The 18,184-nt window shown below is 24.1% G+C and overlaps 1 protein-coding gene across 1 annotated transcript; it reads left to right on the plus strand.

Moving 5' to 3' along the window:
* The first annotated feature begins 13,290 nt into the window (after nt 1–13,290).
* Nucleotides 13,291–18,182, plus strand: LOC145842226 (chromosome transmission fidelity protein 8 homolog). The gene is made up of 3 exons (XM_082949644.1): nt 13,291–13,805; nt 14,544–14,697; nt 16,685–18,182. The coding sequence occupies exon 1, from the start codon at nt 13,462–13,464 to the stop codon at nt 13,783–13,785; it is 324 nt and encodes a 107-aa protein (XP_082805770.1). The 5' UTR covers nt 13,291–13,461; the 3' UTR covers nt 13,786–13,805; nt 14,544–14,697; nt 16,685–18,182.
* The last annotated feature ends 2 nt before the right edge of the window (nt 18,183–18,184 follow it).

Consider the following 18,184-nt stretch of genomic DNA (forward strand, 5'->3'; position numbering starts at 1 on the left):
TAGTGCTCACTTGTGTTCTAGTAATAAATTATTTTCACGAGAAGTTAATGCACAAGGATTTAAATTTAAAAGTACTTGTAGCATGATGAATATTAAAAAATATCGTTAGTAAATAACTTCTATTTTCAAGCAAAAAAAATTAAATTTCTACTTAGAATAATTTTAAGTGTTTAAAAATTAATTTTTTTGCTAACATGAAACTTATATATGATTATCTATCGAAATTTAAAAAATATAAAAACTTTTGATATAGTTACAATCTTTTTATCGATTTTTCTTTGAAGGTCACTGTAATTGGAAATAAAACAAAGAGCAAATTATGTTATTTAAAAAGTGTATCATTGTTTAAATAAATTTTGTTTAGCTTGTGAAATATGAGTTGTGCGACGTATTTTTAACGAATTTTAAAATTTAAGCAACTTCTTTTGAAAAAAATTCAATCAAGACCGTTTAGTAAATTATATTTGAACAAAGATAATTCATTTTTATCAAATAAATTTCTTGACATCGACATCTATTTCTTACAATAAAACTAAAAGATAATAATAAAATTAAATGATAATAATTAAACTTAATGATGATAATTAAATTAAAACTTGGAAACATTAATGTTTCGAACTAAACGTTGCTATTTTTCTTGACTAGAACTTTTTTTTTAAAGTAATAAAGCTGAAGTAATTTAGATTTTGGGTTTAAAATAAAATTATTACTAATTAGCTTGATAAAGGATTTATTATTTATTCTATAAAAAAGATTAAGATTCGTTGATCTTGTCAACGTTACAAATACATATGGCAACACTTTATTTTATAGTTTAGCTTTATAATTGGTTATATTTATATAAAGAGTTAGCATGTGGGCGTTTGTTAGTTTCGAAATTGCGTCATAAAGTGTTTAAGTTTGAAAATATGCAACCTTTTCTCAACTTTTTGTAACTTTTACTACGATTAGACAACTTGCTATGTTAGAAAGTGTTAAAAAATTAACGTTTTCATTTTAAACACGGTTTAACAAGTAAAGCTCTTAATTTTATTTTAATAAATTTCTCATCTATACTGAAATGGTTTAATACATTTTTTGTATACTATTAACATTGAAAAATAGTGGGAATCAAAAAGTAAGTTTATATAAGCTTTAACTAAAAACATCTAACTTTTATAATAAACTAAATTCGACTATATTTTAAACATATGTCTGCTAATTTTAATTTTTATACATAAAACAAGTCTTTTTCAACAACACATATATATTTCAACAATTTTCTTCAGTGTGATTACAATTGTAACAAGGTAAAACAAATTTTAAATTTATATAGCCTTTTTAATTATATGAGAAATTATCGACTATATTTTTTAATTTTTTTTTAATACAATTAATTAGATTAAAATGTTTGTTTTTTTCACTTTATTATGTTTTATTTTTTGTAGTTTTGTTCTGAATATAACTTAATAAAGTTTATTTATAAAAAAATAATTTTTGCAACTATAATTGTTTATAATTTATTTGCTTTATAAAATGTTGATGTTAACATTTTATTTGTGTTAAAGAAATTTTAGGTTATGTTTTGTATTCAGGTTGAGATTTCTAATATATTTAGCTTTATTATTTTTAGAATAAATTAAGTTGAGAAAATGCAACTACTATACTTAATTTAGTAGTAAAACTTTTAAAGTGTTAATAAATAAAAATTTAAACATTGTACTATAATAAAAAAATTGTTAAAAACATCACATTGTTTGACAATTTTAAAACTTAGTTCCTTTAATAATAGTCAGTTAACAGATGAAGTTTCTTCAGATATCATTGCTTCTGATTGTAATTTTAACTTTAATTTTTAATCTTTCTTTTTAACTTTAATGAGCGGAAAATAATAAGTTTTAAAAAATCTTAATGACAGAGACTAAAAAGTTTTTTGTTTTATTAATTTTACAATACTCATCATTCTTTTTTAAGTTCAGTAAAATTTATGAAATTCCATTTTGTAATCAGTTAGAGTTTTATTATGCTAAGTTTTGTAAATAACCGGTTTATTTAAATTCACAACACTTGACTTTTTTAGTTAACTTACATAAAATACTTTATTAGGTGATCACTTGATAAATTACCGAAGTAGGTGAGATACTTTTGTTTTATACATAATAATATAATACATTTATATAATAATACATATATTTATGTTATAGCTACAATTTAAACTCAATGAGTTGAATCTACAACTAGAGGAATGTAAAAATTAAAGTAAAAGTGCATGACTTAAGATGTTTTTTTTTTTCATTGAAACAAAATTTGTAAGAAAAATTTTTTATTTATAAACATTTTTTAAATAAGTAATAGTTAAACAAGTACGTTGAATTTAAAAAGATTTAAAATATCACCTTCTGAGATCTTCATGTTATTATTTAATTTTTTTCAAAAAAACCTCGTGTTTGTGTGTCTAATTAAATAAATAAATTCGATAAGTTTTATTTTACTCACAAATATATAACTTTATTTATAACAACTCTAAGAATAATTTAAGAACAATGCTGAAAGTTTAGTTGTCAATCACAGATGTTTTAATATTTTGTGGTATAAAAAATATAAAATAAATAAAGTTTAAACAAATATTTTACAAATTCTGCTCGTTTACAAAAATGTTATATTAGCGTTTTCAAAAACGTGAAGTCCACAGATTTCACCAGTACAAAACTGTTTACATGTTTTAGATGCAAAAACTATAAAGTAAAATATTTAAATTAATTTTTATTTTGAAATTGATTAATTACCTAATTTTTAGTTTTAACTTTGTTTTATTTTTATGCATTAAAAAACTACATAACTTTTTGATCATCATTTGTAGTTTGTTGACATCGTAAGTTAAAAATTAAGTGCTCAAAAGATACATTTAATTATATGTAAATAATAATATTAATTTAATTAAAAAGTATTAATCTTAGATTTAGTTTTAAAAACTTAAGTTTTTTATATTTTTTTCACTTTAGTTATTACTTAACTCATAGTAATAATTAAACGTTGGAGTCTGTTAACTTGATAATGCATATAAAACAATTAAGCTCCAAACTAATTAACTAAACAGCACTTTTTGAACAGTACAGTGATCATTACATAGTAAACTAGAAATGTGATAATAAGTATTTTATCGCATAATTTTCAGTAGCTTAGTAATGTAAAAAGAAACACACAGGTATATAAGTACTTCTCTGGGTTTCAAAATATTAAAACTTACAGTTTTTATAAAATCTTACTCTGTTCGGATTAGGTGACATTATAACTTTACGTCGCAAAAAAACAATAAAATGTACATATTAATATAAGTAAACAAAAACTAATTAGCTTTATTTAGATTTAATGTGTAAACTTTTACTTATAATGGTTAATTTTTAGAAATAGAACCGCTTTACATTTTCAATAAATGCATTTTAATTATATTTCGATTTTTAATTCTATGAATTAGAATTGCTGTAATTAAGCTTTTTTTCATTTCAAACAGTAAGATCTGTTTAATATTATTTGATTAAGAAATAGACAACATATGCTTTATTAGAAAATAACTAAAAACATTATAAGTTTAAAATTTTGTTTAGAGTTCCTACAATGAACAATTTTTTAATTGTTAGTGTTTTAAAACACATTTTTATATTTATGACTAGAGATTTAAAATCTCCAGCTAGCTTTTGCATTAAAACTTTTGTAAACAATGCAGCACCTATTTCGTAATAACTAAACAATTATTAAAGCGTTCATTTTCATCGCATTTTTATGATAAAAGTGTCATCTCTTAGTGACATAAACAGAAAACATAAAGTCACAACTTTTTCTCTTGGTTTCAAATATAAAAAAATTTAAATTTTTCTATATTTGGTGACATAACTATAAAATTAACAAAGTTTCATAATTGTTAATACTCTGAAAATTATTTTAATTTTGTACATAAAAAATTTAAAGAATCCAGTAAAAATTTTAATAAGAAATCAAAACATTTGAAAACAACAATTCATTATAATATACTAGACTTGTATTTACTTTATAATAAATTTTATTTTTATTTTCATTTCTAATCTTTTTTATACTACTTATATTAGTACAATAGCATTCTGACAGTTGAATATAAATCAATGTTTTCAGTAGCTGCACATGATATTCTGACCATTCATTTTTATCAACATCATAACATAGTACAACTTTAGTATAAATTTGAAATGCAAACATTTTACTTCCAACCCTTACCGCATTTTTATCAAATGATAGAAAGTTAGGTATTTCAAGCGTTACAAACATATTGCTGGTTTTATCAAAAACTTCGCAATTCGAGTCTAATGCCACCACCAATTGCAAACAATTTGCTTTTAACACAAACCAAACTATGTCTACTTCTGTCTTCAATCATACTCGACATCGGTGTCATCAGCATTGTAAGGTACTACAATGTTCAAATCACTCATACGATCATTTATACGATAGTAGAATCCACCTGAAACTACAACACTTTCTTCGAATATTGAACAAGCCTCGGAACATCATACCCTGTTTCATTCGTATTTGCAATTTATTTCCATGTTGACATTTTGAGATCAAATTGAAGACATTGTTCATAATAACTAGACCCGTTTTTATGTGTTCCTACAAGAAATATATTATCTAAAAAAGCACAAGCACAAAAGTCTTTACGTTTGTTTGGTATGTGCGTTACTTTGACCCACTTTTTAAAAACAGGTGAATACTTTTCAACTGAAATTTGACGACCTTCGTCGTTTGATCCACTAAAAATTTTCCTTTCAGACAAACCGCTTTGGAGGCAAATCGTTATTCTAACATTGGAGGAAATTCCAGAAAGTCATCAAATTATTTTACTAGTATAAGATATTCTACTAAAACCTCCCTAAATAAGAGTATAAAACATGTTTTAGCTACAGTGTCTACCGTAATTGTAAACAATAGACACATTCTGAAAATTTTTACACAAGAATCAAATTAAACAGGAATAAACTTTAAGAATGTAACTACTTGGTCTTTCAATCTAAAAATTAATTATACAGTATTAAACATTACTTAAAGTAAAACTTTGAAATAATCAATGAAAATAATAATTAATTCCTATATCTGGAAGGTCTTGACTAGAATATCTCCTGCAATGAAACTGTGCCTGGTTAATATAACTATATGTAAAAAAAGTAAACTTACTTTCTAGTTGACTGTTTTTATAATGTTTTATGTTCAACCAAATCTAACAGCAGTTTCCATTACAAATGTTGCTATTTGTAAGTCAAAAAAATCTGCTGAATCACTAAAAGTTTTTAAGTCATCCTATGTTTTTTCAAAAGAAAAATTGAAATATTTTTTGAAACTATTTAAAACTGAGTTCTCTGACTAAAATGGTTAAAAAACAACAAAATATTAAAACTAAATCTTAATTAATCTTTTAGAAAAACTAACATGATATTTTCAGAAATAATGAAATTATTTCAAATAAAATAAGAACCAAAACTATTTTAAGTCCGCTGGAGTTTAAAAAACATTAAAAAAATCTCAAGTTATCTTCAGTAATTTTTTATAGTTTAATGATCTTTTGTTATCTTTAATTATCCTAAGTGTCCTGAGTCCTGACATTTTCAAAAATTTTTATAATATTTTGAGTTATCCTGAATATTTTTTGTGAAATTTGTGGCAACTATGTAAAACAATATTAAAATTAATTATTTATTAAGTTTTGTTCTTAGTATTAAACTTCTACTCTTTATGAATTTGAATTTTTCTTTAATCTTAGATGAGCTAAGTAACAGTTTAAATAAAAACAAAAGTTTAATGTATAGTTTCTATCAGAACCTGCTTTTAAAAAAATTAAAACTCTAATTCGAAATCACAAAGGCTAGTTGTTTTTTCTTTTAATTTCTTTGATACAAACAGTTCTAATTACAAGTATACTAGAAATAATTAGATTTTTTTCTGTTTTATTGATTTAGCTTTTTTGATTTTCATCCATAATGTTAGAATAAATTACAAAATAACATTTTAATATTATTAAAGCAACACAACTTTTATACTTAACGCAATAACCTTTTTGTAACAAACTAACTAATCTTTTCAAAGTTTTTTATTGCATAGTTTAATAGGGTTGTAATGGCGTAGTATAACATCTTACAAATACTTTTTTGATTAAAAACAATAAATATTTTCTAGATCTAACATATATAAGCCATTATAAAACATTAAAAAAATCTCAAGTTATCTTCAGTAATTTTTTATAGTTTTAATGATCTTTTGTTATCTTTAATTATCCTAAGTGTCCTGACTCTGAGTCCTGACTTTTTCAAAAGTTTTATAACATCTTGAGTCGTCCTGAATATCTTTTATGAAATTTGTGGCAACTTTTTAAAACAATATCACAAATAAATATTTAGAAAGTTTTGTTCTCAGTATCAAACTTTTACGCTTTGCAAATTTAGATTTTCTTCAAACTGAGATAAGCTCAGTAAGTCAGTAACAGTTTAAATAAAATCAAAAGTTTAATGTAGAGTTTCTATCAGAACTTAGCTGTTGAAAAAATTTGAACTCTCTTCTAAATTCACAAAGGCTAGTTGTTTTTCTTTTACTTTCTTTGTTATCAACAATTCTAATTACAAGTACATTAGAAACAATTAGTTTTTTATTCTTTTTGACTACTTAAGCTTATTTAAATTTCATCTAAAACAAATGTAAGTAATAAATCGTATTAATTTACATTTTAGTTTTCTTTTTGCAATAATCTTTATTATTTATATTTCTATTTCTACTATCACTGTTACCCCTAACCCTTTCCCTCGATCGGTAGCTTTTTTTATTAAATTATCTTTTAGTTTTTTTTTGTGCAAAAATGACCCTCCGTGTAAAATGTTCACTCGTTCGATTTTGTCTTTTTGAATTTTGACTAGCTCCTATTTTTATTATATATGTTTTAATTTGAAGTGTAATGTTGTTTGTAGTTTATGTATCATTTAGGTATAAAAACAGAAGCAAAAACTTGTTCTATTGAAAAAATAAAAGCAGCTTTGTTCTGATTAGTTGAGTAAAAAAAAGCGAGTTTTGAATCCACCCATGTCTTTGTGGTAGTTCAATCTTTACAAACTTCTGTTCAGTTTTTAAACCAAAATTCTGCAAATTAAAGTAATTGGCTAAAAAATTAATTACCTAGCTTATTCTTTTAAATTAATTTTAGTTAACGTAAAAAACAAATGGATAAATTATTTTAACTTTATCGCATTGACAAATTGATAATAATAAAATGAACTTTTAAAGGAATTAATACAAATTTTTGAACATTATTTGTTTTAGCTTTTAATTTATTCATGGTCAACTGAAACTAATTAATGTTATGTACTTTTTAAGCAGACTGGTGAAATCTACAAAAAAGCTTCTGATAACATCAAATAGATTACGGAAAGGCTTTAGTTTAAGTCATTGAGTGGTTCTAAAACATTAAATAACAAGCTTAACTTTACAAGTAAAAAAAATGATTGGATAAGTATGAACATTTCTATAATTTTTTAACATCAAATGTTAATAATTTAGAAAAATCGAAACATTTATATATTACAAAATGGAAGAACAATTAAGCTTTCTACAAATATTGTTTAACATTTTATTCAAAAATTAATTGTTTGATTTCAGCCTAAATAGTATTTTGCAAAAGTAAAAACAAAAAATTAAACTATTTCAGCTGTTTCTTGTATAAAATCTTTACTCATAAATGCGATGTGTTCAACAATTGTAATATGATGAAAAAATAATTGTCACTTTTTATGGCTGAACCTATTTAGACTTTTGGAATAATATTTAGCAAACAGTTTTAACACCAAAATAGCTATTTCTATTATAATAACAATAGAAAAATTTTGTTCAAACTTGTTTTTTTATATATTCCAGTAAACTTGTTTTAATAAGGTCTTTTTAAGCAAAAGCTTAAATTTATATTCTGACTATCTATTTTTACCATACAAACTAATGTATTAGTTTAAGTAATTTAATCACTATAGCTTTTTTACAAGGAAGTTATAATAAGAGTAACGAACTTAATAGCAAGTTATTTAAAAAAACTACATTATTTAATTATCGGTCAATATTACATAATTCTAGAAATATATAAGTAAACAAAGAAAAAATAAAAGTCAATGAGTATTTACAAAGATAAAAAAGTATTTAATAAAATAAAACTATGTATAACTAGACTTTGTTTGAAAAAGTTTTTTATTATTACTTTATTGATTTCAAACAAAATTAGTATCCTAGTGTTAATTTAAATACTACTGCGAAAAGTTTAAATTACTGACGACTATAAATTTACTTGATGTTTTTCTAATTATTTGTGTTAACTGTTTTGTCTTGTAACTTTCCAAATACGTTAAAACGTACATTTAAGAATACCATAAGTTAATCAATCTGTAGACCTCTTTCTACTCAAACTTAGTGTTTATACTATAATAAATAAAGTAAAAATTAAAACACGCATCTAAGTAGTTTAGTAATAGATAAAAAGTGATAAGAACGAAAAAAAATAAATGTGTAAAATACTAGTAATTTTAGTTTTAAAAATCTTTTTTGATAAATATACGTCATAAAAATAAACTTACAATGATTCTAAATGTTTAATAAAGCGTCTTTTGTTTTTATTATATTCACAATTCACATCTCTAAATTCAGTGTTTTCCTTAAAAAAATATATGTAAGTTCGACTGTGTTAAAATTAAACCTTCAACGCTTCTTTTAGCCGACCTCAAATAATTTTTTTACGCCTAAAATTTGTTTAAATTATTTTTAAAAATATATTTTGATGTAGAAAAAAACACTAAGTATAAATATTCTCAAATCTTAACTATAAAAAGTTAAAAAACACTAACTAAACATCGCTATAAAGACAATTTGATATACACAATTCTTATCACATGTGGCTCTTAATTATTTACTTAATTCAGATTAATGGCTAGAACTAGCTGTGAATTCACTGAAATAATTTTAAGTTATTCACTTGTCTAATTTCCTTATACTTGTTTTGTTCATTTATACACATCCTAATTCCTATTTACATTTATAGACTAAGACTAAAAAAAAACAAAAATAAATATTCGGTTTAAAATTATAAAGTTTTATACCTAACTAAAGCCACTTTAAGTTATTAAATAAAAGCGTAGCTCTCTATATGTAAATCTTATATTTTGCTTCTTACTACTTTCAAATAATAGTTTTTTCTAGTAACTGCTGTTAGAAAGAACTTTTGAAATAAAGCCATTTTAGTTGTTTGTGCTTGGTTGTATCTTTTCAGGTTATATTGAAACATAATTATGCCAAAAACATTACTTGCAATATTACTATGCAAAAATTATTTAATTTAATTCATCTCATACAAAAAAATTTATCTACCCATAAATATTTAACTTATCTGGCTTGATGCAATATGGGTTTAAATAATGGCATTGAAAACTTTATGAGTTGAACATTGCAATCAGAGTTCAACACATACACAGGAAAAATCATTAACTTAAAATCTAAGTTCTATATACACAAGTATGATTAATAAAGTTACACAACAACTGTTTTAATAAACTAAGTAAAATGTTTTAGATTACTTCTAAAATCAAATCAAAACTGAGAATATAAATTAAGTTTAAGTGTATTTTTTGATTATTAACTAGTTATTTATTAAAAACTAATAGTTTTCATAAAAAAATAATCTAATAGCTTACGGGGAGCTTTGAAAACCTCTCTTAGTTGAACATTGCAAGATCAGAACAAATGGTTGACATGTGGACAAAAAAAGCAACAATTTCAATTAAGATTAGAAAAGGTCTAAATAAAAAAAATCTAAGCAAATCATTATTACTTAAGTCTTTAAGAAAGCTTTTAAAATTTGAAAATTTGTATACATACTACTTAAAAGCATAGGGGGAGTCCAACATTTTTTACTAAATTTAACATTGGATCTTATTTGAAAGCTTAAAGTACAAACTACAAGCAAATTTTTATAGAATTTAAAAATATTATTTTACTTTTAAGATATAATAATTTTTTAAGAAGTTTCCTATACAAACATATGGACTGCACATTTTTTAAAGTTAATATTCTTGGAAATTAAAAAAATTACAAAAAATCTATCTTCTCCTTCATTTTTTGAGCTAGAGACCTCAAACTTTCAGGAAACGTTCATATAATAGTCTAAAAGACTTTGAATATTGGAAAATTAAAAAAAAAAAAAAATAATTTTAGATCAAAAAAACAGAAAAATAGTTGTTTTTTTTTTGAAAAAATTATTTTTTAAAATTAAAACAATTCCTGAATTCAATTTTTTTAAAGTTTAATGATACACCTTTTGTAAAAATTTGAAGAAAACTGCTTTAAATTTGAAGAAAGAGATAGATTTTTAGTGAAATGGTCTTTTTTTGCGTATTTAGTTTGTGCCTTCCATAATGAACCTATAGAGGTCACCAACTTTGATTGCTCATATCTCAAAAAGTATTTTGAAATTTTTTAAGCGGTTAAAAATTTCTGATCGCTCAGTTAAAACTCTATAAAATAAGATCAACTTGTAAAAATCAAGGTGGACCCCCATATACCCTTAATACTTTTATAAATTTGCTTTTTTATTTATTTATAATTTGTTAAACATCTATGGGTTTGTAAAATATAGATTATTTTCTTTGGTTGCTAGATGGATAACCTTTAATTATTTAATCAAGAAATTAATAACAGGGTAGCCACTTAAGGGCATAGGGGGGTTAAATCACCTTTTTCACATTTTAGTTTTATTTTATTCAATTTAAAAAAGCTACAAGTTGCTTTTTACAGATTTTTGACACTCAAAATAATTTTTAGATAAAGCCAATTGAAGTCAAAGACTACAATAGGCTCCTTATGGGAGGCACAAACTTGAATAGAAAATAACTTGAAATTATTAAAAATCTATCTTCTTCTAAGCTTTTTGAGAAAACTACCTCAAACTTTCAGGATTGTTCCTTCAATATTTAAAAAATACTGTCGGAACAGAGTTATGAAAGTCAAAAATTAAAATTTTATATAAAAAAAAAACAAAAAAAAAAACTATAAAAACAAACAAGGTCTTTTACTAAAAACAAATATATTTCAACAATTTTCTACATTGTGTTACAATTGTTACAAAATAAAGAAAATATTTAACTTATATAGCCTTATAATTACATCAGAATTAGTTAATCAAGCAAAACATAAAACAAAAAAGTAATCAAAATTCTAAACCAACAAATTAAACATAACATAAGAGCTCTAATTAACTAAACAAGGATAATGAATAATCAAATTCTCTCTGCTTGCACAATTTTATTTTATTAAGTGAATGTATACAGCTTCCATTTTGATCAGGTCATAAATGTTATTATAACTTCTTAATATTCTAAATTTCATTTCATTCTAACTTACTCCACAATTAAGATTTTTAATAAGATGTTCTGATATTGAGGATCTTTTCATTGCATTTAAAGTTGCTATAATAATTGTTTTTTGTTGATTGCTAGTATGATCACTCACACACTTTGGAATGTGCTCTTTAATTCTGGTTTCCAGGTGCCTAGAGGTTTGATTGTTTTTTATTATTTTTTTAATAATTTTATTAACTTTTTAAAAATTTCTTGACAGGTATTTATTTCAAAAAACGTAGGAGAAGATAAATTTTTTATTAAATAGTATGTTTTGCTGTTTTAGTTTGGCGCCGCCTCCCATAATGAACCTAATGTTGCATCCAAATTTTACATGCTTTATCTAAAAAACTGTTTTGATTTTTTTCAAATCGATTAAAAGCATCTTGTAGCTTAGTGAAAACTTTATAAAATAAAATCAAATTGTGAAAAAAGTGATTTACCCCCACCCCCCTACGTCCTTAACTTTTAGTCCTGGAAAAACTAGAATTTGACAATTTAGGCTAACATAACTCAAAATTTGACAAACTTTAAAAAATGACCTGGAAAACCCTTCAATTTTGAATAAAATTACTTAAAAACCTAGAATTTCGAACAGTTTTTGTGTCTAGTAGTGAAATTTAATTTGACTCTTAAAATTTTTCCTAAATATAAAAATTCATCATCAAAAGTTTTTGTATTAAAAAACACTTTTAAAGTAGTTTTACAGTATCTTTTCAAAGTTGTTGTACTCACACCAAAAGTTGTTTAAAATGATAAATAATTAGTCTATGATTAGAAATTCTGTTTAGAAATTAAAGTTTGAATCTTCAGAGTCTTAAACATTTACTTATCAAAAAAACTGGTATGGATCTTTTGTTCATATGGATATGCATATTGTTGCTGTTATACTTTAAAAAGTAGTCAAAAAAACCTGCAAGTAAAAAAATAGTCAAAAAAAAAACCTTTAATTTGATGCTTTTTGAAAAAACCGTGTTTTGTTTTTAAAAGTCATGAAATATTTAACAGTTTTTATATTTAAAATAAATTAAGTTTGGAGTTGATAAATTTAAATATTGTTAGCACACAATGAAAGTTTATATGTTTTTTAGAGTTTTATTTAAAATAAACGGATTTATAGTAGCATCACAACTTTTTTTCAGGAATTTTATAATATGGAAAACAATTTTTTACCTTACACTTAATTTTAACTAAAAAATAGACAAAAACTATATTAAAAAGCCCAGGAGAAAAAAAAAAGTTTCTACCCTGTCAAAGGGTATATTATTAAGAAACAATTTATGCCAATAAATTAAATCTGATTTTGAACTTAAAATATGTAATCACAAGTATCAAACATTAATTAGAAAAATATTTTGTGTTTTTTTATACAATATGGTAAGTGCATTATTGGAAACTACTATTGCTAATATAGACTATATCACAGTTGTATGTTTAGTGTTAAGATTTCATAACTTCTCAAATAGTTAATCTATTTTTCAAGCTTTGATACTATTTGATTTTGATTTAAGAAGTAATTTATAAAACAGGTTTCATTAGACTAAAGAAAGTGGACAAGTTGTTTAAGGTATTTCATTGATAATGAAAAAAAAAAGTTCTGATGTTATAAAGTGAATAGTAGTCTATATTTAAAATGAATGTTTTACAGAAGTTGAAATATTGATATTAGTTGCATTATTTAATGCATATAATTTTGTAGACAAATTAGTATGGAAAACTAAAGAATTTAATAAAAATTGATGAAGTGAATAGAAAATGGTCCAATTAAAAATTTGAGCAGCTTGAAGAGGACTTCACCACTGAATTATTAAACTTTTATTAATATACTGTTAAATTAAATCACCATAAACGTTTCTATAACAAATCAACCAACTTCAGACATTATATAAACAAATAAATATGGTCCAGTTGAAAATAATTAGATCAGAGTAACTAAAAGAACACTTCATAACTAAAATACTAAGTATTTAATAACTGATAATTTAATAACTATAAGCATTTCTATAACAAATCAACTAACTTCAGACAATATATAAACAAATAAATAATGGTTCAAATAAAAATAATGAGGTCAGAGCAATTGAAAGAGCACTTCATCATCGAGATGCAGGGACAGGTGATTTCCCGCCACAACAACGGAATGGCCGGCAACCACTTTGGCGACCTGCACTTCAACAAGCAGGGAGAACCGCTTTTAATCATCGGTCACCACATCATACCGGGTAAGGTTGAGGTTTTGGAGAAACCTTTTGCTTGCATGAGGAAGATGACCGGGGAAGGTGGGGTCAGGTACGAGGTGAAAGCGGTCATCAAGAAGAGAGTTTTGTTTGACACCAGGCCCAAACCCATTATTTTGCTAAACAAAAAGTAAATGTGGATATTAAATGATTGGTGAGGACTGATTAAAAATCCTAAGTGTTAAGACTGTTGTAGTGTCTTTATTTTTTTAAGCTGGTTTTTCATTTAATAAAAGTCAGCTTTAAACTTATGTTGTGTAATTGAATAAATAAAAAAAATAGGTGATTGTTGACTAAATATATTTTTTAGTTTAATACTTGAAACTTAAAAGACAATTGAGATAGTTTTACCAGTTTTTTCAATATATTGTATTTAGCAAAATAAATGTGCAGGCATAACTTTATAGGTAATAAGAACTTTAATAATAAGCTTGAAGTTATTATTTTGCTAAAAATAAGTGAAGTTGAATGTTATTGTTTAAGTAATTAACATTATTTTGAGATTATGGACTTGGAATTTATTATTGACCGTTAAAAATTTAAATTGATAAAAGAAAAAGAATTTTTTTTTGAACTGTCTGTTTTACTGTATGCATTTACAAACACTTGAATATTTTTTTTATAAAACAAATAATGTCATTTTAGTACCATAACTTGACCTTTGTAAGTAGAATTTTGTATTTTAGTATACATAGTTGTTTTTTTATACTGTTGTTGCCAAATAGTTTGTTGCAATTTTTTTGTAAACTTTTTATTCCAAATTTTAAAATGTATTTGCCTTTAGATGCTTTTTGATTTAAAAAACTTTAATTAAACTTAGATTGTTAATTGGGTTGTAGAACAGAAAAGAGTAATACCTGCTTCAATTTTAAAAACAAAACATGTTTTTCAGAGTAATCTATAATGTTTAAGAAGTTAATTCATTGCAAATGATGGTTTACATGTACACTGGTGCACTTTTGGTTGTCCACGGCTTCCTAGTTTACAAGTTTTACAAATGCAGGGCTGAGTTGGACCCTTCAACTCCGTGGAATCAGATGAACTTGGTGAGTAATATTGTTTAAATAAATATAATATTAATCAAATATAAATTTATGATTAATTAAATTTAATTAAAATCAATAGAAGAACATTAAGATAACAACTTAGTGAGTAATATTGTTATCAAATATAATTAAGGCCATAGGGGGGGGTCCGACTTTTTTTTTTACAAAAAATAACTTTGGCTTTTACATGAAAGCTTTAAATACAAACTACAAGCCTGTTTTTATAGAATTTAAAAATATCATTTAACTTTTGAGATTTTTTTTTTTTGTAAAAAGTTTCCGATACAAAAGTATGGACCGCAAATTTTTCAGGGTCAATTTTCTCGGAAATTTTAAAACTCACTAAAAATCTATCTCCTCCTTCATTTTTTGACCTAGAGACTTCAAATTTTCAGGAATTGTTCCTTTTAATATTTTGAAGAATCCTAATGTTGGAATTTTTGAAATTTTGAAAAATAAAAATGTTATCCACAAAAAACTAAAAAAAAGGGTAGTTTTTTGACAATAATTTTTTTTTACTCAAAATTAAAAAAAATCCTTCAATAGATCTCTTTAAAGTTTAATGATACACATTCTGTAAAAATTTGAGAAAGATTACTCAAAAAACGAAGGAGGAGGTAGATTTTTAGTGAAATAGTCTTTTTTCGCATTTTTAGTTTTCGCCTTCTATAAGGAACCTATTGAACGCCCTTTCTTTGATCGCTTATATCTTAAAAGTTACTTTGAGTTTTTTTAAGCGGTTAAAAGTGTCTGGTAGCTCAGATTAAATTCTACAAAATAAGATCAAGTTGTAAAAAACAAAGTGGACCCCCCCTATGGCCTTAAAAAGATTTATCCGTTGTGATTTCACATATGTAGTAATAGACAAATGTTAAAGTTTAAAAACAATTCTAAATTTTAATAACAGTATTTTTATTTAAATTTAATTAAATGTTATTTTATTAAATAGAGAGTTTTTGTATTTTTATTCAGAAAGATTTTTATACTTAACCTGACTGAAAATTAATTTATATAGTTTTTACTGTTAAGGTCACAGGAAGGGGGGGGGTTAATCACTTTTTTTCTCAATTTGATATTATTTTGTTGAGTTTTAACTAAGCTACAAGTTGTGTGTTACATATTTACGTCTTTTACAAAATATTTTTTGAACTATATCTGATCAAAGTCCGAGACTACAATAGGTTCCTTATGGTTGGTGCAAACTGAAACGGCAAATACCTAGAAATCGCTAAAAATCCATCTACTTATACTTTTTTTGAGATAAATTACCTCAAATTTTCAGGAAGTGTTCCTTGCAAATATTCCATCTTAAAGTTGTTAAAAAAAATGATTTTACCCGTATGCCCTTAAATAGTTTAATCTTATTATTAGGGGCTATATGTTAAAGAATTTGGAAAAATTCATATTTTTTTTACAAATTTTTCATTGAGTATTGTATGAAATCTTAAAATATGAACTTTAAGTTAATTCTATTAAAAAAAAAATTCAATTTTGTAAATAGTCAATTAAAAAAAGTTTCAAAAACAAGCATATGAGGTGCATTTCTTTTATTTGCAACTGTTTTGTAAACTTTCCATAATCAATTAAATTTTCATTAAGCTGGCTTGAACTAATAAGACTCTTTGTAATTAATTAATATTTGTTGTATCGTTAGGTTTTTAAGCTTGATTAACAGTACTTTACTTGTATTTTTCTTAAATTATTATTTTTTAACTTTCTCATAAACTAAGTCTAGTTTTTGGTCACTCAGGCTGGCTTTTTTATCTCAAAGAGTGGCAACCCTGGTTATTTTTAATTAATTACACCTTAAAAATTCTAAAATATGATCTGCCGTTATGAAGCAATTTTCTAAATTAGTATAAACTAAAATAATTTTTTTTTATACTTTTGTTTAGCTTTCACATCAAGAAAGTGTTTGATTTACAAAATAGTTAACAACCTTTTGTATTTAGTTATACATTGTTAAAAAAAATATTATTGTTTTCAGGTGGAGTTATTTCCTGATGATAACTCAGATGACCAATTAGATGAAGAAACCCACCAATACAAATATGAAATCAACCAATTAAACGCGCCTAACTGGTGGGACCATTATTTCAATTGGTCGAAACCCGACAAGCCTCCATGTGACGTCACTATGCTTCAACTGCGTCACGCAATAAAGAAATTGTGACATCATAGTACTGAAGCTTTGTTTGGCAGAAATCACTTTTGCGCAGAAATGTAACTAAAAACTGAGCAAAAATATGTGTCTAAATTTCTTGTTTAAAGTATATGATATGAGAAGTATTTATTAGTTGGTTTTAATTTATGTAAAGCAAGTTGCACAATTTAATTTTGTTACTTTGAGGTTTCATACCTAAAAATTTTGAGAATATTAGATGTTTGCTTGCAAACTTTAACCTTTTAGATTTAACATCAATGAGACAATAGTGTCTAAAGACATCCAAAGTTATTCAAAAAAGTTCTGTTTGTTTTTTTAATGATTTATTTTTATTATAAAGAATAGTAAAGGTTCGATATTTTCTGTAAAAAAGTACAAATAATTTTTAAATGTAATGTATTGTCTTTTAATGATTTCTATAATAAAGTTTTACAATTCTAATTTAATTTTTGTTGTTTATATCTTATTTTGGAAATTAACTGCTTCAATTTTCTATAATTATAAACATGGTTTCTTACTTTATATGTCATTTTAAGATGTAATCTTTAGTTTTTAAAAAAGGGAATTTACAAAAACTGTTTATAAATCTTTGCACTGTTTTATTTTAATGAAAACATTTTGTCTGTTGTTGTATAATTAGTTTTGTTTTGTGCATAGTTATTATTTTGATAAAACATAAAAAAGAGTTAATAATAAATCAATAGTAATATGTCATATTAAGAATTATTTCTTTGAAAAGTATTTCTTATTTTAACTTCTAAACTGATAGTTTAATTTTCAAACTGAAATTTATCTTTATCAAAATGAAATAGTGTTATATGAAAAAAAATAGCTATACGACATGCTTTTAGAAATCATCATTATTATTAAAAAGGGTTTTTTGGTTGTTTATTATTCTGCCAAGCATAACTAAAGTTTTATGTTAAAATTTTCATTTGCAATAATTTTGTTATTATTCTCACAAAAGCTTATTAATATAAATTACACAGTTGAAAAAAGTTTTTTCACTTAACTAAAATGATAGCTACACGTTAAATAAATATATCATGTAAGATAAGAATTGTAAGAAATTTCTATATGATTATTAAAACTACTTATAAATAACACACATATTCAGCAGATATTGCTTTATAGTCTAAATCTTATGATTTGTAAATTACTTTAATTTTTCCAGCAGATACTGATTTATAATATAGAGTTTGTGATAGTGTACTACTTCATTGAAAGAAAAACTTTTTTCCAGCAGATACTGATTTAAAGTAGTAAATAGTAGAGTTTGTATACTTAATTAAATTTACTCAAATAACAAATAACTTCTTTAGC

This window comes from Thalia democratica, chromosome 8 (genome assembly GCF_965202585.1).
Source record: "Thalia democratica chromosome 8, ktThaDemo2.hap1.1, whole genome shotgun sequence".
NCBI lineage: Eukaryota > Metazoa > Chordata > Thaliacea > Salpida > Salpidae > Thalia > Thalia democratica.

What these genes read in the sequence shown, in the direction of transcription:
- LOC145842226 (XM_082949644.1), top strand. Translation starts at nt 13,462, where the DNA reads ATGGTTCAAATAAAAATAATGAGGTCAGAGCAATTGAAAGAGCACTTC.